Below are 24,169 nucleotides of genomic sequence, written 5' to 3' on the forward strand. Positions count from 1 at the left end.
TATGCACATTCCAAGTTTTGTTTCCATGTCCATAAGAACTAAAAACTTTGAAAAATCTCATTTAAATAACCTAAAATGAAAACACATTTATCTGAGGTACTGAAATTCTGAGTCAGTATTAACATTTATGTTACTGCAAAACACTTTGCATTAAATAATACATATATATGAGTCAGTGTCCTTTTAGGTGTTTTGATGCACAATAACCATCTTCCCTGATCACTGGAGATCTTGACAGTTATAATCCAAAATAACTGCCAGGACCCCATTTCAGAAGACTTGTTGAGTTATTGGATGGCTTTGAAAGCAAAAAGCATGAGGTAGTAATGACTTGTGTCCTTACTGTCAACCGTTTCGAGGCATCCACTTCAATCATCCCTCGTAAGAGATTCTGACAATCTGGGGGGATGAAATGTGGCATATGGAACACGCCACGTTTCACTTTCTCCAGCAGCTGCCTCAAGTTATCATCATCGAATGGCAGAGCACCCTGGAGCAGCATGAGAAAAGAAGGGAAATAATATGACTGAGCAAAATCAATTACTTAATGAAGAAGGTAAAAGTCTAGTAGCGGAAGACTGTTTCACAAACCAAGATTGGAACAGGGAATAATTTGACAGTGAGAAATAACATAGCAGAATGGTTTTCATGCAAATTATCCATTGGTTTTTTTGTTGTTGTTGTTTTAAGTTCAATGGAGTAGTTAGCGGTCATCCCCTTGTCTTGATTCTCGTAGGCAAACTTTTTAACAATGGATATTTATTGTAGCATGTTATTGCGTAAATTTACATTAAACAAAGGAGGAAAGCTACTCTGGGTATAGAGCAAATGAAATAGACAAAGTAATTTTAAAACTTGGTTACATGAATAAGAGATTGCCTATAAGTAATGAAGAAAAAGGATGTCCAAAGCTGTCAATCAGAGCTCTCCAAAGTTTCATAGAAATGAAATGATTGATTTGAGTGGACTCTGTTAAAATGAACACAAGTCATGCATGAGTAAAATGAAGGAATTCATAAAATGAATGGATTCCAGATATTAGCCAAAAGAAATAAAAATAAATAAATCAGATAGTTCACATTACCCTTCTTGCTATACTAATTTAAAAATTATTTATTCATGTTCTGTTACTTCCAATTGAGGGTGGGGGAATCAGTGAGACATACTTATATGGTAAATTGTGACACTCGGATCGTAGGCTCTTGGGAGACAAAATGATGGTTCCCCAAGAGAAAAATGACCATCCTATGGGATCAGGGCAATCAATCTGGCACAATATATGCATGTTCCTTACATAGCAAAAAGTTCATATAGTGGAGAAAGTGCAAACATGAATGGTTGCAAAGCTTTCTATGGGTTTAGGAAAGTAAAACACAGAAAAATTTGACTGGAACATTGCCCTATTAATTCATCTACATAACCGTAATTTCCAAATAAGATGTTTAATCAGTTCTTATTTCTATTTTAATATTCTGTGAGGAAAAACAAAATTATTCAATGCTAATGTTATAGTTCCTTGGATTAGATTATGAGTGCTTGCATTTTTATGTTTATTTGTTCTTGCTTTTGGATAATTGTTAACAGGTCTTATTTTACTAATTTGTCTGACTGAAATTATAAGATATCTAGAAAAAACATAAATTGACACAATGTTGCAGTCTTGTTTTTGGTGTCAAAATCTAATTCAAAATTCTGTATTGATGGCTGGCTCAAGAATTCTGGGAGTTGAAGTCCACGAGTCATAAAAGAGCCAAGGTTGCCTAACCCTGGACTAGGGCAAGAGTAAGAGCTTTCTCCGCATCCGTGGCTTGCAAGAGACAGGCAGAATTTTATTAAAGTTTAACCAACCATCTCCTTTAATGCTTTTCATCTTTACCACAGTTTTTTTTAATGATACTAAGCTTAGGTCACTGATAGCTAAACTGAATTACAGGACCAAAACAAAATCCTTTTTCTAATACTGAGGTAACCAATCTTTCTCTCAGCCCTGTATATGTTCACGAAATATTGAGTAGCGACAATAAAGACTGCACTTGTAAGCCTTTACTGGAATATCTGATTAACACTGCTCACAAAGAAAACTAGTTAAAAGGCTTATTTAAATGACTGCTAGGTGACGAATAAATTAAAATTTTCAGAGAATTGGAAGAGCTAAAATGACTGCTATCTGTTAATTCAAACACAGTTTCATTAAAGCACCTGATTCATTTCAGCTCTCAATCTGGCAGCAGAGACCCAAAAGCAAGCTATGTCTCATTTGGATGATTTGAGTAAGATAAAATTGGGTACTGTAAATAACTTGCAGTCTCATCTTCACCTTTTTCCCCCCCAAGTCAATCGAAGGTCTTACAGCTTGTTCAGAAGAGTCCACGTTTATTGACGCTGTTCGTCTTCCAAGATGTGTGTCAGCCCTATGAGGTAAACCCAGTGGTGGGATTCAAATGTGTGAACAACTGGTTCTCTGTGTGGATGCCGCTTCTGGAAGTCCATTTTGGGCTTGGGCAACAAAACATTAGCTACCGGGTTCTGCCAAACTGGTGGGAACTGGTTGAATCCCATCACTGGGTAAAACCAGATCAGAAAACCAGCTCTACTGGAAGACTATACTTTATTAAGATAAGCTGCAGTAACCACATCTTGCAAGACTGGATATGCTTTTCTTCCCTACCTTCTTATATTCCAGCGAACCAGGGAGAAGCCAGGCTGAGTCTTTATAGTACTATTTCCTGCTGCCCATATTGCTCATGTAATCGATTCTGAACATTTGCTTCCTGCCTCTCTACAATGAGGCAGACAGAGATTCTGCTCTTCCCATTTGGAACTGAACAGCACGGTTGAAAGCCTCCCAATCTTGTGTGCTTCCTGATATGTCTTATGGCTCAGTCCCCAAAAGAACTTCCCAACATGAGGTTCCTCTGGTCAAGCTACAACTAATGCAATGGATTCTTATTCTGTGCCAGCCTATTTCATTGGAGAAGCACAAGGCCTTCTGAAACAATTCACTTTTTACCAGTTTACTGACTACTATCAAGGAAGGGGGCTCTCTGGAGGCTCTCAGTCAGGCAGCTATTAAAATGCCAGCATTGCCACAGAAAAGCAGTAGTTTTTAACTTCATGTGCCCTGAGCCTCTCAGAACATGTATGATTGCAAGGAGTACCTCCCTAGCTATTCCCTTCCCTAGATGTTCTGGGTTGGGCTGATATTGGCTGAACCGATGACCCTATAGGTATCCAGTGCCATAAAGGACTTTATAGATCAAAACAGCACCTTCAACTCTATCTAGAACCTAATCAGTAATCGGTGTAGGACTTACAGAATTGACATTGTATTCTCCCAGTGATGAGTTCCAGCAAGCCCATGAGCTGTTCTGTTCTACACCAGTTGTTGTTTCTGAGTAATCTTTAAGAGCAGCTGCATGTAAAGCACACTGCAATATTTAAGCCAGATAGTAATGAGAGCATGAGGTACTGTAGCCAGGTCCTCTTACCCTCAGTTACAGCTACAATTGATTCAGTAGCCGTAATTGGGCGTAGGTCCCTCTGACCATGGTTCCTACTTGATGATCATACAGGAGCCACGAGTCCAGAAGGACCCCTAAATTATGAACCTGCTCCTTCTCAAGAATTGCTGGCTGTCAAGAAGCAACCCTGGCAGTAACAGAGAGCCCAGATGCACAAACAACAATACCTGGGGTTAGTTTCAGTCTGTTTCTCCCATCCAAATGCTGACATCTTCCAGCCTCTCCCAAACAGCCCAGGTTAGTAATGAACCATTGATGATATTGTACACCACACTATCAGATGATCCCACCCACAGTGGCTTCTTATACCTGTTAAAAAGGAGGGGGAGACAACTGACCCCTATGGCACTCCATATATCTGGGGTCACCAAGTTAATCTGTATTCCCTGATAACAGATGGAAGCTGCCCACTGAGAAGGGATGGTGCTTTCATTTCCCAACCCCATGGTTGGCCCAGGAAAATACCATGGTTGATAGTATCAAAAGATCTCTGTTGAATCTCATGATCAAGCGTCATGTTTTGATGTGAGCCAAAAAATGTTGCATCTTCTTTTTAATGTTTCAAAGGTCCTAATCTCATCGGATTATTACCTTGATGTCATTACAAAGTTTTTTTCCACCCCAGTGAGTCCTTCTGACATACTAAGTATCAATGCTGCAAACACTGACATGTTTTTGCACTGACAAAATAAGAGACAGCCTGTTACTTTAATTGCTTCGCTTGGGGGGAAGGAAAGCTATCCGGATGTTTTAAGAAGGTAAGAACTTGGTGGGTTGTCTAACAGAAAAGAAACTAATTCTTTAAATTAATTGGAGAATGTGACTAATGACAAAAATAGAAAGGTGGAGAATTGTATTTAATATATTTTGCAAGCGGGCGGAGATTTCAGATTCTGGCATCCCTCCATGAGTGTCGATGTTTCGTTTTATGATTAAGACTTTTTAGATAAACAATGCTTGCATTTTGTTTGATTTCTCATTTATCGGAACCATGACATCATGCCAGGATCTGCATTCTTTCAAACAACCTGCCGTTGTATATGGCCTTGAAAGAACATGGAAACAGAGAATTGCCCGAGAACTGAAGACTTGGCCGCTGTCAACAGTGTAGATCAGGATTTAACCGAAAGTATGCTGTGGGAAGATGAATTTTTGCAGAACTCCCATCTGCAATTAGCAGAGGTCAGCTGGTTGTCAGGCTGGAATCACTCCAGTGGAGACTGCACATGCCTTGAGATTGGACTGCCGGAGGCCCCAAAAGCAGAATGGTGGAGAGCTACCAGACCATCTGAGAATTTAGGTGAGTGGAGAATCTTGTCTGCAGACCAGACTGCCTTCCAGCCCCAGCAGTCCCCTGTCAAGCCTTCCAGACCCATAGAGACAGAGGACCCAACCCTGGGTCCTCTGCAGCAATGGGAAGTTGGGAAACCCCCACAAGTGAAAGGCCAACAACCTCTGAGCTTGCCCCAGCTAATAGAAGCCTTTCAACAGCTGGGGGTGGTGCAGAAGCCTGGAGATCAGGAGCTGGTGGGAGGACAACAGCAAGGGTGGCAGCAGCAGGACACAAACGTGCAACCCCTGAACATACAGCAGGACCACTGGGGCCAGCAGCAATGGGGGCCCCAGCAACCAATGATGAGTCCACCCCTCAGAGCAACCTTCGATGGGGACCCAGAGAAACTGATTTTCTTCCTCAACCATGTACGCTCTCATTTGAATAGGTGGGCCCCTCTCTACCCGGACCCAGGTGCTATGGTCGATGTAATTGCTTCTAGTTTAGAGGAAGAAGCATCCGAATGGTTGAACAATTTATATAACGAGCAAGCCCATGACTTGGAGGACTCCCTCCTTTTCCTTCTAGGGCTGAGGGAAAGATTTGAGGACCCATCCATCACCCTCAGAGCAGAAGAGCAAATCCGCAAAATAAAAGAAGCTGGCTGGCCTGCCCTGGAGTACATGCAGGAGTTTCGAAAGCTAGCCGGTTGGATAGAGACATGGCCTGAACAATGCATAATTCATCTTTTTAGAGAAGGGTTAGATGACTACCTTTCTCTGTCATGTATCTACCAAGCTGTGCCTGACCAACATGAATGGTACCACGCAGCGGTGAAATTAAATGTTCAGCTCGCCTGCTATAAGAAGCCTCTCCTACCTGAACCCGAGCCGAGGTCAGCACAACCTGAATGGCAATCACCCCCATGAAGATCTCCAACTAATGTGATGGCTGAAAGACCCAAGCCACCTGTAGACCTGGCAATTAAGTGTTCCCGATGCAGACAGCAGGGACATCAAGCAGCGAAATGCCCGGTCCCCTTCCCCCAACAGCAGAACAAACCTAAAGCCAACTCCTAACTTGTGTTTGTTTACATTACAGGATCTGTTCTTTTGTAAGGGGGGGCCGGATGTCAATGCTTTTGACATGTTTTTGCACTGACAAAATAAGAGACAGCCTGTTACTTTAATTGCTTCGCTTGGGGGGAAGGAAAGCTATCCGGATGTTTTAAGAAGATAAGAACTTGGCAGGCTGTCTAATGGAAGAGAAACTAATTCTTTAAATTAATTGGAGAATGTGACCAATGACAAAAATAGAAAGGTGGAGAATTGTATTTAATATATTTTGCAAGGGGGCAGAGATTTCAGATTCTGGCATCCCTCCATGAGTGCCGATGTTTCGTTTTATGATTAAGACTTTTTAGATAAACAATGCTTGCATTTAGTTTGATTTATCTCATTTATCGGAACCATGACACTAAGCTTATTGCAGAATTCAAAAATGAGTAACCAGCTAGAAATTATAGGCTCTTAAAAGAAATGCTAAATGCAAATATAGGCTGGTGGACCTCAGCCCTGGCATCGTTGTGCATGCATTAGAATAATCCTAATGTTAAAAAAGTTGCAAAAATGTAAAAAAAAAAACAAAGTAAAAAAAAAGAAAATAGGAAAGGCCCAGCTAAATTTCACCCCATTGATCTGTTGAATGTTATAAGTCAACAGTGCACTAGGCATTTTCTAAAAAAAAAAAGTCACAGATTAGATGGTACAAAACTGAAGAAAGAAGTCAGTTTCAGGGAAGGCCAGTCAGCACTCCAGTACCTTATCCTTCAACATCAAACAGAAAAATGTATCAGCCACCTCTGAAGGATTCTTTATATTGCTATTAAAATTTTATATATCCATAGTCTTTGATCCGATCCCTAGAGCCAGACTCTGGGGAAAAGAAGTGAAAGTTTTATTGATGGATCCCTTTTGCTATTGATCATAACAAAATACAAACACAATGGGATGCATGCTTGCTGTAGTGCTCCACTTTCATCCATAATCCACATCCACACAAGGGTGAAGCAGGATTACATTTTGGTATCACTTTCTGTCCTAACTCAATTTACTATGCAAAAGATTGTCTTGTATATTAAGAAGGAGGCAGGATTCCTCCTCTCCTAATGCTAGCAGAGCTGAACTGGAGTCTTCTGCTCTTGTCCTTTATTGTTGCTAACAAACTTTTTTTTTATGCCTTTGAATTAGTGTCAACTCCTGGTGACTGCTTGGACAATTCCCTGCAGTTTTCAGAACTGGTTTACCATTGCCTGCTTCCTTAATCTGAGAGAAAGTGATTGACCCACGATCACCAGCTAGCTTTGTAGCCTAAGATGGGACTAGAACTCATGGCCTCTAGTTTCTAGCCTGGTGCCTTAACTGCTACTTCAAACTAGCTACAATGGTCAATTATTACAGAGCTAGAGTAATCACCTTTTCTAAAAGGTCTGTTATTCACTGCCATTCTTGGAAAGTTAATGGCTTTAGCGCCGATCAAAATGAAGTTTTTAAATATTTGGGCATATCTTTCCAACTTGGAATCAAAAGCAAAGGGATGTCACCACTAGGACTCATAAACTTCAAATGCAATTTTGCATTTCACTAATTGTAACGGCAATAACCATATTTCAGCTACAATGAAAAATCTGAGAGCCACGGTCATTAGCCACCTGCCGTGCAGGGTTCATATTTATTATAACCTAAAAGTCCATAGAAGTAGCTCAACCTATTCTATTTTATTTTTTTTGAGAACTTGATGCAAGCGCATATCAAAAACCCTGCTGGGACTACAATCTGGCCTAATTTCCATAAAGATTGAAATGAAGTTTTTACCATTTCAAATTTTGGATTAAAGTTTTTTATGTTTTGGGTATACTTTGGCTTTTCTGATTTATATGCTCATGGTAGATGGCATCGTTACGGATTTAAAACATTACTCGCTATCACCCCACCATCTGATTTCATTTGCCCCCGAGGGACCATTGTCTGACTTGAAACAAACAGTTCTTCACACTGATATCAAAACTCTGATATCAGAGTTGCTAAGTTGATAAGCGAAACTCTGTTTCTATATAGAGCAGGCTTCTTCGGGAGACTCTCCTCCCTTGACAAGTATTTAGCCAACATTCATAGTCCAATGTACAGGACAGGTTTCACTTTTGTCTGGTAATGTTTTGCTATCTTCACTGTTAGAAGGAAGATTCAGTAATATCCCTGTCCCTGAACCCTGAAAAAAATAGAAACCAATTGTCACACACTTCTGAATTCTCCTTTCTTTTGGTGTGGCAAGGGAACCTAATCATGCCTTTCTTAACCCATTCTTGCACCAATTTAGAGGATGAAAATAATCTTTTCCTGTTAGCTGACAGATCACCAAATATCTACCGAAACATGGGTAGAGTCATTTGCAGCTATCACTGCTATCAGACATTCATTTTTTTGGGCAATGTTTAACCTCAATATCCTTCTGTATAAGCATTTCTCTATATTTTTTGGTTGTCTAGAAAGTTTTTCCCCCCTTCAATATGCCTGTTTTGTTTTTTGACATATAAATAAATTAGTATTTAAAATGTTGAGTGGGACTTTTTATTTACCTTAGAGGCACAGAAATAATTGTTACTTTAAATCAGACCTATTTCACTGATATTGATGTGTAACTTAGAGAAGAAAATGTAATCATAGGACATAAATATTAATCGCTGAATTGTATTAGTAAGCGGCGGATGAGTTACAGAATTGATGATATCTATGATCGTCTTTTAGGTTTAGGTTTAGGTTTTAGGTTTTATTAAATTTTTATACCGCCCTTCTCCCGAAGGACTCAGGGCGGTGAACAGGGCATATCATAAAACTACAAAAATACAAAAGTTAAAAAAAGAATTAAATTATTGCCCACAGTAAAAACAATAGAAAATATATATAAATATTAAAACCCTGAGTAACTCCCCATCAGGCCAGGCCAGCTTGTTCAAATAAATGGGTCTTTAACCCGCACCGGAAGGAGCGGAGATCCGGTGCCATCTGGAGCTCAACTGGTAGCTGATTCCACAAAGCCGGAGCGCCCACTGAGAAGGCCCTCCCCCTGGGGGCCACCAGCCGACATTCTCTGACTGGAGGCACCCTAAGGAGGCCCTCTCTGTGGGAACACACAGGGCGGAGGGGAGTCGACGCCGGCAGCAGGTGGTCCCCGAGGTATTCCGGACCCATGCCATGTAAGGACTTAAAAACCATCACTAAGACCTTGAACCTAACCTGGAAGACAACTGGTAACCAATGCAGCTCGCGGAGCAAAGGTGTAACATGGGAGTACCGGGAAACTCCCAAGACAACTCTCGCGGCCACATTCTGTACCAGTTGGAGCCTCCGAGTGGTCTTCAAGGGAAGCCCCATGTAGAGAGCATTGCAATAGTCAACACGAGAGGTCACGACCGCATGAGTGACTGTACACAGGGCATCCCGGTCTAGATAGGGCCGCAACTGCCGCACCAGGCGAACCTGTGTGATTATCATTTTAATGATAATCTCTTTGGTGTCCTCCCTATTTTAATGCAATAAGAAAGACTGGATTCTAATAAAAACTCCTCTTCCAATTATAGGCGTATCAGCAATTTAGAGAAACAGGAGAATAATTTGTCATGCATTTCCTTGATGGGAATCTTGTAGATAAATTTCATTCTTGAGTAAACAGGAAAAGAACATGACAGTAATGTAGGTAAAGCCAAAGTTGAAATGTGAAAATAGAAAAGAAAAAAAGGGTAAAGATAATGAGGATCGTAACTCACCACTAACAATGCAAACAAAATGACTCCACAGCTCCAAACATCTGCTTTTCTCCCATCATATTTTTCTCCCTGTGCAATATGGTAACCAAAGAATATTAGGGAAATATTATAATCAGATGAACTTACAATCTATGAAAAACTATTTTCTCTCCAAAGTATGGGCCTTATATTTTGCAGTTTTCAAATACAAAATATTTAGCTTTATACAAAATAAATATAGGGTGTATTACACTAAGATATAACACTAGCCAAATTAATTCTATCAACAGTGCTTATCCACCAGACCGTTCTATCCCTCTCCTTTAATGAACAAGCATACGGAGCCCAGGTGAAAATGGACTACTTACCTGTATTGGTGGTTCTTCAAACTCTTATCTGTGCATTCACACATTTGGGTGATATGCCTACACAGAGGGGAGGCCTTGTCAGCAGGAAGATCATTCTCTAGTATGTGTGCTCTTGGGTAAAATTCCTACCTGTTCCCTCACTTTCCCTAGAGGGATGCAGCAGTCCAAAGGACATTCAGGCTACCTAAAACTGAGACACCTGTAGTGGAGAAGGTGGGATTGTAGTATGAATGCACAGGTGACAATTAAAAGAACTACAATTCGAAGTATGCAGCTTAAGCTTCTTTTTATTGTCTCTGTGCATCCTGTAAGTGAATAACTGTAAGTGAATAACTTTCCTGAGTGGTGAAGGGCAGGAATACAGTCCCTGCAGAATGAAAGATTCCTCTGCTTTGTCCAAGAAGACTTCGCCTCTTTTTGGATATGTAATGAAGTAGCCGAAGGACCACTCGGGACGACAGGCTAGTTCAACAACAGGTTTATTAAGAGCAAGGCAAACATAGAATAACTTGTCCGGCTTTTATAGCCGGCAGCTGGTAGCGAGGACCAATCAGCGGTGTTCATTTTGGCGCCCTGTCAGGCAGGGACCAATCCGCGTCGTCTTTTGTTGACAGCTCCGGCTTCCGCGTGTCTTGGTGTTTTGACAGCCGCGAGCTGTCAGTGGTTGCGCCTGCGCTGTACGGTGGGTGCTTTGACAGCTCAGGCTTCTTCGTAGTCCGGCGTTTGACAGCCGCGAGCTGTCAGTGGTGGCGCCTGCGTGGTGCGAGGAACTTTGACAGCTGTCAAAGTTCCCGCGTGTATTTCTGTCAGGCGGTTTTACCTTATATGCTAGGCGATGCCTTCTTATTTGTACTGTTACATACATATACATTGATTAAAGGAATGTTTACATATATAATACACCCCTTACCCCTCCCCTGGTTCGTTTCTTCCTTCTTGGATGTTTGAACCTGCCCACTGATAGTCTTTTAGGTAGGTGGGTGGTCTTCGATTCCTGGTTGAGCGGCGAAGGGGTGGTGGGTGTTCTGGTTCTGGTTCTTCGTCTTGGTGCTCAGCTTCCTGGTTTGGGATAGGCCGCATTTCCGGTGGGGGTTGTAAGTCGGCACTGGGTGGTTGCTCAGAAGCGTGTGGTGGTTGTCTGAGCTGGTCAATATGGCGGCGTATGTTGCCCTGTGCTTGCGTAGCTACCAGGTATGAGATGGGCCCTGTTTGTTTTATTACTGTCCCTTGGACCCACTTGTTTTTATCTGTGTATGAACGTGCCCATATTAATTGACCCGGGTTGAGTTTGCGGCCGGGGTGGGGGTGCTGTTTTTCTTCTGGGGCTGTGTCAGGGTGCAGTCTGTCGAGACGTGTTATTAGCCTCCTCCCCCATCTTAATTCTGCTGGTGATTTGCTAGTTGTAGAGCATGGTGTTGTGTGTTGTGATAAGAGGAACTGGCTGAGTCGCCTTTGCCAGTTTCCTTTAACGAATTTTTTCAAGGCTTCTTTTGTGTATCGTACCATAATTTCAGCCATTCCGTTCGACGATGGGTGGAACGGCGCCGACGTGACCAGCCTAATACAATTCCTCGTAGCGAAGATCTGAAATTCACGAGAGGTGAATTGAGGTCCATTGTCAGAAACTATGGTATCAGGTAGGCCGTGTGTTGCGAATATTTTTCGTAAGGCTTGAATAGTGGCTGTGGACGTTGTTTTCCTAAGGGGTGTGACTTCCAGCCATTTGGAATAGCTGTCCACTACAATTAAGAAACTTTGGCCCTGGATAGGTCCTGCAAAATCTATATGTATACGTGACCAAGGGTTCCTTGTAGTCTCCCATTTATGGATTGGTGCCTGGGGTGGTTCATTCCTGGTCTCCTGACAGGTGTAACACCCACCCACATACTGTTCAATTTGTTTATCTATGCCGGGCCACCACACATAACTTCTGGCCATCGCCTTCATTTTTACAATTCCAGGGTGCCCTTCATGTAAAATGTGCAATGTTTGGTCTATGTTTTTCTCTGGTATGATGACCCTATTTCCCCATAGCAGGCAACCTCTGTGTGTTGAAATCTCATTTTTCCTGTTATAATAAGGTTGGAATTGGGGTTGTGGGTTTTGAGTTGGCCACCCAGTTGTGGCCCATTTGAGGACTCTGGCAAGTATTTTATCTTTTGTTGAATTATTGGCTATAATGTTTGCAGTCAGGGGGCATTCTGGAAGTTGGGAGATTGCTAAAATTCCGCTGGCTGGGGCTGGGTCTGAGTCCCTGGTTTGTATGGGCAGTCTGCTGAGGCAGTCAGCATGGCCCAATTCTTTACCTGGTTTATGTATTAGCTGATAAGAATAGGCTGCTAAAAATGTTGACCATCTTAAAATTCTCGGGGAGAGGATTTGTGGAGTAGTTTTATTCCAAGTAAATATGCCTAGCAGGGGTTTGTGATCTGTAAATATAGTAAATGGTCTTCCATACAGATAATCGTGAAATTTTTTTGACCCCTGCCACTATCGCTAGGGCTTCCCTGTCAATTTGTGCATAGTTTCTTTCAGCTTTGGTCAGAGTGCGTGAATAGAAAGCTATGGGTCTTTGTGTACCGTCCTTGAATATGTGACTTAATACAGCCCCGATTCCATAGGGAGAGGCATCGCAAGCGATGCATATTGGGGTGTCTTCCTTGAAAAGGGTGATAGTTGAGCTGTGACAGATAAGCTTTTTTAACGATTGGAAACTGTTCTCATGTTCCTTGGTCCAGGACCAAGTTGTACCTTTGTCTAGGAGCCTATGGAGCGGCTCTGCAATAGTGGCTTTGTGGGGAATGAAGGCATGGTAAAAGTTTAACAGCCCCAAAAAGGATTGAAGCTCTTGCTTATTCCTAGGGCTGGGTGCGGTTTGAATAGCCATTAGTTTTTCAGCGGTGGGGTGGATGCCCTGGCTATCAATTTTATACCCTAGGAATTCTGTAGAAGTGACTCCAATAGAGCACTTCTCCCGCTTAAGTTTGAGACCGGCTTCTCTGAGCCGGCTCAGCACAGCTGACAACCTGTCAGCTAAACTAGCTTCGTTTTCCCCGGCGATGAGAACATCGTCGAAATAGGGGCAGACCCCGGGTATTCCCTTCAGGGTCTTTTCCCTGATGCCCTGAAAAATACCCGGGGCTGCAGATATGCCGAATTGTAGCCTCTTTACTTTAAAAGCACCGCGGTGGGTGACAATAGTTTGAGCTTCCGCGGTGTCGTCTGTGACAGGCAGCTGTAAATACGCCTGTGTGAGATCGAGCTTGGCGAAAATGGTGCCAGAGCGGATGGAAGCAAATACGTCCCTTACCGCTGGCACCGGGTAAGCATGGGGGCTGAGGGCTAGGTTGACTGTCGCTTTATAGTCTGCGCACAGTCTCACTTCGCCATTAGGTTTGATTGGGGTGACAATAGGGGTCTCCCAGGTTCCCCCTTCTGTTGGTTCCAGTACCCCTAGTCCCACGAGTCGGTCAAGCTCGTTTTCAATTTTTTCTTTAAGGGCGAAAGGTACCCTCCTAGCTCTTATTTTAATTGGTTGAATTGCTGGATTTAGTTGCAGGGAAATGGGGGAACCTGTATATTTCCCTAAAGTGCCATCGAAAACGTCGGCGTACCTTTCGCAAACGGCTTCTAGGCTAGGTGTTTGAATGGTATTAACCCCCGTTAAGGCGATGCCTAGTGGAGTGAACCAGTTTAGCCCTATCAAGTTGGTACGGTTCCCTGGCGTAACTAAAACCTCCAGGGGACCCTTGAACCCCTTATACTGCACCAGGACCTTGGCTTTCCCTTCCAACGGAATAGGGGTTTTCTGGAAGTCTGCAAGGTGTACCTGAGTTTGTTTCAGGGGAATTTGTCTTCGGCCTTTCTGACAGATTTCCTGATAGGTTGTCAGCGAAATTAATGAGACTGCTGACCCAGAATCTACCTCCATGTGGCAGGGCACCCCCTGAATTCTGACCCAGATCTTAACTTTGGAGCTTATGCTGTTTACCCTGTCAATTGTCTCTACCAGGGGGCCTGGTGGGGTTTCTCTGCTGGCCTGGGCAGCCGGCCTACCTGGGGGGTTTGCCTCCACCTCACTGATGTTGTCCCGGCCCTTGCTGCGGCACACCGGCTTGATGTGGCCAGTCTTCCCGCAGTTGTGGCATTTCGCGTTCCTAAAACGGCAGCTTCCTCGGGCATGGTTGCCCCCGCAGCTGGCACAGGCGGCCCGTGGCTCGTAACGCGGTGGTGGCGGTGGTGGGTTCCTGGATCCGCGGCGGTCCGACGTTTTTCCCCTCCTCGGCTGCCGGTGCTCCATCCTGCGCTGTAGGGCTTCTCCATCGGTGAAGTCTACTGACTCTCCGCTGTCGCTGAAGGTTGCGCTTTCCTGGTAGACGGTCGCGGGGGTCTCTGGGGTCGTGTTCGTCGGCTTCTTCTTGTGGCTGTGTTCATATGCCATGATCTCCCTGGTCAGCTCTGCCAGGTTCATGTCGGGTTTGGACGTCAGTTTCTTCTGTAGCTTCTCGTCCCTCAGACCGATCACCACCTGGTCTCTGATGCGGTCTTCCAGGTCGGGGAAGGAGCAGTTCCGCGCGGCGTGTCTGACCCCGGCAATGAATTCGTTGGCGGGCTCGTCCTGCCGTTGTTTCTTTTGTGCGAATTGCACCCGCCAGTACAGTTCTGAACGCGCTGGCATGTAGTACTTGTTCAGCTGGTCCACCAGGTCAGCGTAGGAGACTTCCGTGATGGGCACTGGGCTGAACAGCCCGACGGCTGCGTCGTACACCGGGGGCCCGCTGATGTACAGCAGAGCGGCGGCCTTTGCTCGGTCGTCAGTGATTTTACTGACGAGGAGAAATCCCTCGACTTGGCCGAGGTGTGATTGCCATCTCTCGGGATGGCGGGTATCAAACTCCCTCACACGGCCGAAGTTTGCCATGTCGTCCGGTCCTGGGTTGCTCCGATGGAAGTTAAAACTACCGTGACAGCTCTTGCCGGGAACTCTCTTCCTCGGCCGTGACTTCAGCTCCGGAGCGATCCCACCTTCGTCGCCAGTGAAGTAGCCGAAGGACCACTCGGGACGACAGGCTAGTTCAACAACAGGTTTATTAAGAGCAAGGCAAACATAGAATAACTTGTCCGGCTTTTATAGCCGGCAGCTGGTAGCGAGGACCAATCAGCGGTGTTCATTTTGGCGCCCTGTCAGGCAGGGACCAATCCGCGTCGTCTTTTGTTGACAGCTCCGGCTTCCGCGTGTCTTGGTGTTTTGACAGCCGCGAGCTGTCAGTGGTTGCGCCTGCGCTGTACGGTGGGTGCTTTGACAGCTCAGGCTTCTTCGTAGTCCGGCGTTTGACAGCCGCGAGCTGTCAGTGGTGGCGCCTGCGTGGTGCGAGGAACTTTGACAGCTGTCAAAGTTCCCGCGTGTATTTCTGTCAGGCGGTTTTACCTTATATGCTAGGCGATGCCTTCTTATTTGTACTGTTACATACATATACATTGATTAAAGGAATGTTTACATATATAATACATGTAAGTTATAACATTTTTTAAATGCTGAGAATATGCAGTAGCCCTGAAAAGGTCAAGCAAAAAGATATTCACTAGGAAGGCTGCAGATGAAGTTATGGCACTTATCTGCTTGGAAAGCATTATTTTGGCTAGTTGGTAAGACAGTGGAGAAGTTGCTGATATCCATTTAGGAAACATCTGAGGTAATATTGGTGATATTTTTTTGATATATTTGATACAGAAGTTTTTTTAAAAACTGTAAAGTATGAAGAAAGAATCCCAATTTTGCTGGAATATCTCTCTCTATAAAATGGTGGCAATGCTTATGCTTACTGACATTATGAGATGAATTGAACAGGATCCTATGATTGCTGTTGCCATTCAGTAATGAAGAGCTTATTCATACGATGTGACTATTGGTGAATTACTACATCATTATTATTTCCCTTTGCCATATGGATTGCTCTAGGTGATATACACCCACATCTTTTCCACTTCCAAAGATAAAAGGTAGACAGTTTTAAAAAGGAATGATTTTAATTGGGTGAGCTTTAAAAGACCACTAAAGAACAGGTCTACCAGGACCTGTTATTTACAAGCTGAAAGTACAACGTTAGTTTTAATTTAGGGACAATGTTCCTTTCAATTCCAATTGTAGGAGAACAATGACAGGAAAACAATCTACACCTCCTGCTTACGAGCATCTGCCTGACTATTGGTGGGAAACTGACCTTGAACTTAATAAGTCTATTCTTAAGTTCTGTAGCAGACTCTAGTCCTGGATTCACATTGTTTGATGATATAGTACTTTCTGGAGATTCTCAGTCATCCAGGTCATAGTTATCCCAAGGCACGGAGTATAAATCCTTCCATTCCCCACCATCCAGTCAGAGCTGAAGAAGCTTCTTGGATGAGAAGCAAAATGTCTTCAAAGAAAAAAAACAAGGAATTCCAGTTGCCTCTTGAAAAAAGCACCTTTGGAATATAGTACTGTCTATCTGTACTGTCTGAATAATCTGGATGGCCTGGTTCTGAAGCAGATTCAAATTCTTGTACCACCATGGATTTTAGATAACAGATGTGGTACTTCATACAAAAAAATCTTTGAATTAGTCCCCCAATCTGTCATTGGTGACTGATACCTTAAATATCTGGGTGCAGAGCCGGAAGCCAGAAGTTTTTAGTCAGGTCTGGGAAGCTTACCAATAAAAAGAGAATCATGAGATACCCTTGAAATTTACAGGTGCATTCGTGAGTGAAGATCCTTGGATGAAGGCTTATTTGAGAAAAGCCAGTTTTGACAGATTCACATATGAAGCGAAACAAGTGGTATCATTCTGTCTTAGTGTTCAATATGAAGAGAGGTTCTGTAAGTGAAGAACTATGGGATTTCTTTCTACTTTGATCGATGAATCAATAAAAAATACTTAGAAGAAACATCCTTCACTTTTTCTGTCAACAGCTTTGAAGAAAAGAGAAGGGAATTCAAGTTGCAAGCTGTTTGGTGGAAGGCAGTCATAGATGGCATGTAAGCTATGGAATGTGACTTCAAAGTTATTGTTCCAGAACCCAGAGCAATATACATCAATACCAGCACATAAGACTTTCATAATTACTCTTTCATAGGAATAATTTCTTCTGGCTTACTTGGAAAATATCTGGGAGTGACCATAATCTTGATCAATGTATCTCTCTCTTAAACAAAAAGAAAAAGGGAAGGCCTGTTCATTTGTGGCAATTTGCAGCCACACTAAATATGCTTCCTGAAGGGGATATTCCTTACCACCATATGCCCTACAGCATAATCAGATAGGAAGGAAGCAGGAACATCTCACACCCAGTAAAATCTCCTTCTGAGAAAGCTCTGTGCAGTAGATCAAATCTTATGCAGATAAAACCAACAGTCAAGAAGTGCTTTTCACTGAAGCATTTGACGAAGAGAAGAATCCAGGCACTGCTGCAGCAGTCAAGAAGAAATGGAGGAAACAGGTGGGAACATACCCAAGTGCATGCATGCTGGAGAGTGAGTTTCCTGCAAAAAAATACACTCAGGGCAGGTGCACCCCTCATATGTATGATACGCATAAATCATGAAGAAGAATGTAAATCTAGGTGAGAAGAGAAGTATGGCATATATCTCCCATATGAAAGAATGAACTGGGCACTGTGGCATGCAGATGAGGAAAGGAGAGGAGGATTAGAAAGATTCTAATAGAGTCTTTTTTCAATCTGTTGGGAGCAAAGTATTACTGGTGTGGCAAGCATCAAGAGAATGTTTTAAAAATGGAAATGGAAAGGGGCCGGTGGACAGAATATCTATCAAGCAACAGGACCACATATAAATCCTTCAAGAATGGAGAGCAAGACTCATATAGCAATAATCTTCTTGTAGCTGTAAATCACAACCCTGATGCATCAAGTAAGATTTAGCCTTGCAAAATCTCGGGGACAGACAGCCCTGTGTAGGAAACCAACCTTGAAGCAAATAATCCTCAGTTATACGTTTCTAGATTGAGTGGAATTTATCTAAAATGGTTAAAAGCACCAGAGATCCTTAGGAAAAGATTAACCCAGGTCAACAATTGATTTCATAACCCCACACTTACTTACCCGGATTACTTCTGGGCAGGCATAATGCGGTGATCTGAAAAATAAAACATGATCCAGTAAATATTTTTTTTTAAAAAAATCCTATTTTTGTTTGTACTGGTACGTTTTATCTGTAAAAACCACATCAGATAAAATTTCAGAGATGGCATCAATCATTAGTGGAAAATTAAACTCATGGCTTAGGCCCCTATTTTCGGATCAGATTTCCTGATGCTCTCCAATGACAACACCTTGTGCAGGATGTGATATTTCCATGACATCCCAACACCCTTTTCTGAGTCAGCTTCTTTAAATAGGAGTCAAGAATGCTTTTGAGTATAGGCTGATAAAATCATATTTACCTGTCATGCCATCTTACACATCATAAATTGATGAGTGATCAATTTGTAAATTACACCTGAATGTGAATATTAAGGAACAGTTGTCAGAAGAGTGAGGTGTACTAACATGTTAAGTATTTATTTAGGAAACTGCCAAAAGATTTTTTTTCTCCTGTTGTTTTTAATTTACGGTATATATCTAAATTGTTATATATTATTATATGTTTATTCAATTTGTAAGGGACGCGGTGGCACAGTGGGTTAGGACGCTGAGCTTGTTGATCAGAAGGTCGGCAGTTGGGCGGGTCAAATCCCAAGTGCTGTGTAACAGAGTGAGCGCCTGTTACTTGTCCCAGCTTCTGCCAACCTAGCAGTTCGAAAGCACGTAAAAATGCAAGTAGAAAAATAGGGACCACTCCGGTGGGAAGGTAACAGCATTCCGTGCACCTTTGGCATCTAGTCATGCCGGCCACATGACCACGGAGACGTCCTCGGACAAGCGCTGGCTCTTCGGCTTTGAAACGGAGATGAGCACCCGCCCCTAGAGTTGGAAATGACTAGCATGCATGTGCGGGGGAATCTTTACCTTTACCTTTATTCAATTTGTAGTAATATAATGGTCAAGGCTTGACATGATAAACATGGTTGTCAAAATCCATTAACATTTAACTTGAGCAGCAGTTGAATAGATTGCTATCAGTCATTCAAATAACTACCTCAATTCAAAAAATAGTCAACTGGGCAACCGGAGGTAAATTTTTAGGGTAGTTTGTTTTGTTTACTCTAAGAATTTTAGAGACACAGTACAGGTCGTCCGCGAATTACGACCAAAGTGGAGACCATAATTTTTCATTGCTAAGCAAGGCAGTTGTTAAGTAATTGAGTCATGCCTAATTTTATGACTTTAAATGCTACGGTCGTGAAGCGAATCACTGCATTCGTTAAGTGAATCATGCAACCATTAAGCAAATCTGGCTTCTCCCATTGACTTTGCTTGTTGGAAGCTGATGGGGAAAATCACAAATGGTGATCAAATGACCCCGGGACGCAGCAACTGTCATAAATATGGACCAGTTGCCAAGTGCCCAAATTTTGATCACATGACGCCGAAGGTGCGGCAACAGTTGTAAATGTGTGCACCTGTTCTAAGTCCTTTTTTTCAGGACTGTAGTAACTTTGAATGGTCACTAAATAGTTGTAAGTTGAAGACTATATATAATGTGACTGTGTGATTTGTGCTGCTGAATCCCAGTCCTTTTAAAAAGTTTTTGTGACCTTGGATTTCATTAAAAATATATAAAAATCATGCCTACCAGAAATGTGTGGGTTTTTTTTTTAAAAAAGCTTATCTGAGCTTATCTTACTTATCTTACTTTTGAAGGAAAAGCAATTGAAAATTCCTCAGGTCAAGACCTTATAGAACAAAGGTTACCTTTTTGTTTCACAAGATTTCCTGGAATCAAAAGAAATTACAAACAGTTCTATACGGAAAACCTGAAAATCTGCCCAAGCCTTTCTGACAAAAGTCAAGTGGCTCCAGAGGATCAAGCCAGTTCTATGTTATAGTTCATAATTCCGAGATCTGCTCTCATTCCTCAGTCTGAGCTTATTTTTATTGAGAAAACGGCCAAGCATTCTATCGAACAATGACTAACAAATAGAGAGTTAGTAAAGAACTCATTGTCCAGAAATGTAACAATGTAATATTTTCATTAAAAGATAAATACAAATGTAACACAGTGGCTCTCTTAAGCTTTATAAAAACACCCAACCATCGACTGGTATTATCACAACCTACTGCACAATCTACCTACTGAAAAACAAGTCCTAACCTGCCCAGTTTAAGATTGTGGCATGGGACATGAAAAAGATGGCCCAATGACTTATGGCTATTATTCTACAGTCCAATTCCATTTGAATATCACATAGTTTTACCTTTTGCATCCTTAAATATGTTGTCGTTGGCAACCAGGAAGGGAGTCTCAAAGCCTTTTCCAAAGAGTATAAAATGTGTTTCTGTAATTCCTTACCTACTATTCTTTGTATAATACTTTAAATATAATACATATTGTAATAAAAGAATAAGATACATCATTCTTTTTCTGGATTATTAAAGAAGAGATTGATTGAAAAAGTATGTTTTTCATTATCTTACTTAGTCAATAGTTATATATACTTCCTATAACTAATAGTTATATAGATTTAACAACTTATACAGCTGCTCATCTATCAGAAGAAACTCTGGATAGTAGTGTTAAGGGGCAAAATTACTGGAATACCTTCTTTTTTTTCTCTATTGAGTTATTAGAGTTTCTTGATCAGGATACATAAACGAGGTACAGTGGCTAGCTGCTATGGTAAAATGGCTAACTTTGCAAAATTGATTTAGTTTATTCATATCCTTCTACTTTAGCAATAGCTTTTCCTGTATTGCTTCAAAGAGTTTCCCTATTCTTACCAGCAACAATTTTTCCCTCCAGGGTCCTTCCTAGATACCACCTACCCCTTCACTTTTCTTGCTTTGATAATCTGTTCCCATCCTTTTATCCTATTATATCTGCGTAGACATCCCAAGTGCAGCTACAGGTCTTAGGTTTATTTCACATCACCTCATCTGTTATTATCTGTTCACTCAGAAAATCTTACCATTCCTTAGGCCAGGGGTAGGCAACCTCGGCTCTTTTATGACTCATGGACTTCAACTCCCAGAATTCCTGAGTCAGCTATGTTGACTCAGGAATTCTGGGAGTTGAAGTCCATGAGTCATAAAAGAGCAGAAATTGCCTATCTCTGCCTTAGGCTAAACAATTTATTCATAGAGAAGCAAATGCACCCTTACTGTGTTACAAACATGAGGCTACAGTCTTATACAGTGCTTACCTATCTAGAACAAAATCCCACCAAATTTAGGGGATTTATGTTTTATATTTGCCACACTGCTTATTTTCAGAAAAAATAGTTTTGTTTTTTTAAAACCAAGCACCCAAGCTAGGAGAATTATCAAAAGCTGCACTCCGGAAACCATTTTGTGCAATTGTCATTAAGTACATAGTCTTTCACTTTTTCAGTTTTTATTGAATGCAACCATTTGCTGTTCCTCTACATGGCTCATCAAAATAATAATGGAAAATTATACAGAGCAGTGTATATAATATAACAGACCCAGCCTACTATCTGCTGCTGAACTCCTTGTCTAGCAACTAACTGAAACAGTTCTTTGAAATACAATATTATTCAATAATTATTCAATAATTCAATAATTCAATAATAATTCAGTAATTATTCAATATTATTCAACTGAACAACAACAAAAAAAGCATTGTAGAATCTACTAGACTTTTTCCAATGACAATAATACTCTAGGCCCATGGTGGCGAACCTATGGCACGTGTGCCACAGGTGGCACGCACGCCATCTCCCCAGTCCTAGCCCTTCAGCTGGGTTTTATAAAACCTTTTTGCTTTAGGCCTCCGCAACTGTGTGCAAAAAACCCCCAAAGGTTTAATCAATCAATTTCAACTTCTCACGGGGAAAAAAAGATACATACATCTATTTATATGTATGGAGAACTAAAACTGGGTCTTACACATTGTTTCAATGTCTCTCTTGTTCAAAAGAATGGTATATGCACATAAGAACATAACCAGTACCCTGCTAGATTGGACCACTAGCCCATCTACTCCAGCAGTCTCTTCTCATAGTGGCCAACCAACTGCACAAGGAAGTCTACGCTTCTTTCAATGGATGGTCTTCAGAAACAGTCACTCTGCCATCAAAGCTAATAGCCATTGATCCCTGTAACTTCCATGAAATCCAACTCTTTTTTCAAGCTAGTCATACTGGTAACCAGCACCACATCTTGTGGTAGTGAATTTTAAAGTTCAATTATGAGTTATGTAAAAAGATAATTCTTCTGTGATCTTACATTGTTTGTAAAATGTAAGATTTTTACACGTTTTTACAAGCAAAAATTATATTGCTCTGTAGCAATAGTATGCTACTATTACATTCATTATATCCACCCAAAATAAATCATATATTTGGCCTCAGCTCTACTAAACTAGAATTGTATTGTGAGTAGATTTTTGCTCTAGAGAATTTCCCTGTTGGGTTCTGAGACCAGTAATGTTGAACTAAGGATGTAAAATCAATTATTTGATTTTCTGACATTTAAAATATTAACTCAATGGAAATAATTTCTATTTTAACATACTAGTTCAAAGCACTAAAACATGCTGTGTATAATATTTTACAAAAGACCGAGAGGAAAAAAAGATAAGCTAACTTGACTATTCAACAGCTACACCTCAACAGTTATGACGGCAGCATAAGCTTTCAGAGCAGCTATAGATTTCCAGCTTTAAATTGGCTAATAGTTCTAAATTGAATTTTTAGTCCATTCAGAATAACATAATTGGAAGGGACCTTGGAGGTCTTCTAGTCCAACCCCCTGCTCAAGAAGGAAACCCTATACCATTTCAGACAAATGGTTGTCCAATCTCTTCTTAAAAACCTCCAGTTTTGGAGCACCCACAACTTTTGAAGGCAAGTCGTTCCACTGATTAATTGGTCTGTCAGGAAATTTCTCCTTAGTTCTAGGTTGGTTTTCTCCTTGATTAGTTTCCATCCGTTGCTTTTCATCCTGCTTTCAGGTACTGAAAACTCATTTCTATACTGATAGCCGCTAAGCAGAAGAAAATCCAACAACAAACACTAATAATGTCTGTTATCACTAATTATTTAACAAGTATGCATCCAAGGAATGTTGTCCCTGCCTTAAGCCATCTCATCTTTTCTGTTACATCTCTAGGCATATTATGTGCAATGTTTTCAAAAATCACTCTGCAAGATCAAGACACTATTTTTACAAGTAGATTCAGCTCAGGTATGGCAAGAGGTATGAGAAATAAGAAAACTTCTTTGAAGAAGAAGTAGCCTAACTTGATTCTCAGACTCTAGGGACTCCAAAATGCTATTATGAAGTATAATGATCTGAAAACGTGGTCTCATTCTGTCAGTCTAAGGATGGAATTACATGCCAGACACTGGCTCAGGAAGCAACTGGTAGAGCACATTATCGCGGAAAATTGGTAGGCAGGGGACGGACTATGCATCCTCCTGTTTAAACTACGTTCTATCTGCCTTCCCAGTCTGCCTTCCCAGTCCCCATGTACACAGAAAGAATTTAAGAAACCACAGCAACAGTAGCTGGTCTGAGAGATAAAAGGCTCAGTCACAACCAATAATCTATTCTGTCATAAGGGAAAAATGCACTTTAGATTTGGTTCACACATTATGATATGCTCCCCATGTGATTACTTCACAACGGCAAGGAGCTTAGGTGATGAACCAACATTCCTAAGCATGAGGCTTAATTGACCTGGAAAAATTTGCTTTCCTACAAGAATTGAGGCACTTACAGGCCAACTGTGCAGATGAATTAAATCAAGCAGAGTGAATCTGTTTAGCACTTCTACAACATTAATTGCTTACTGCAAGCTATGCCTGTCTCCTACAGTATGCGAGACTGAACTACATTACTTCTGGAAGCAGAAAAAGGTAAAAGTTGCCTCAAGTCAGATTCAATTTCTGATGAACATATGGACATCTCCATGTAGTTCTCTTCACAACAGCATAGAAGTTGATTGCCCATTGGCCTTTTCTAGGATGTCTTTCTGACTTTCCAGTTTAGCCTACAGCCTTGGGATTTCCTACTGATCTCATATGTAAGTCCTAATCAATCTGACCCTGCTTACCTTTTACAAGATCAAGGCTGGCTAAGTGCT

The 24,169-nt window shown here is 41.7% G+C and overlaps 1 protein-coding gene across 2 annotated transcripts in view; it reads right to left on the minus strand.

Annotated features, from left to right (window-relative positions):
* The window catches only part of BRSK2 (BR serine/threonine kinase 2), a gene marked incomplete at its 5' end in the record, with an annotated part of 480,261 nt that overhangs the window by 96,923 nt on the left and 359,169 nt on the right, over positions 1-24,169 (minus strand). For both annotated transcript variants that reach the window (XM_083348467.1, XM_083348466.1), the window contains 3 exons: positions 344-490; positions 9,617-9,685; positions 18,064-18,097. In XM_083348467.1, the coding sequence (XP_083204593.1) occupies positions 344-490; positions 9,617-9,685; positions 18,064-18,097 (250 nt within the window). The remainder of the gene's footprint in view (positions 1-343; positions 491-9,616; positions 9,686-18,063; positions 18,098-24,169) is intronic.

This window comes from Vipera ursinii (assembly GCF_947247035.1).
Source record: "Vipera ursinii genome assembly, chromosome: 1".
Taxonomy (NCBI): domain Eukaryota; kingdom Metazoa; phylum Chordata; class Lepidosauria; order Squamata; family Viperidae; genus Vipera; species Vipera ursinii.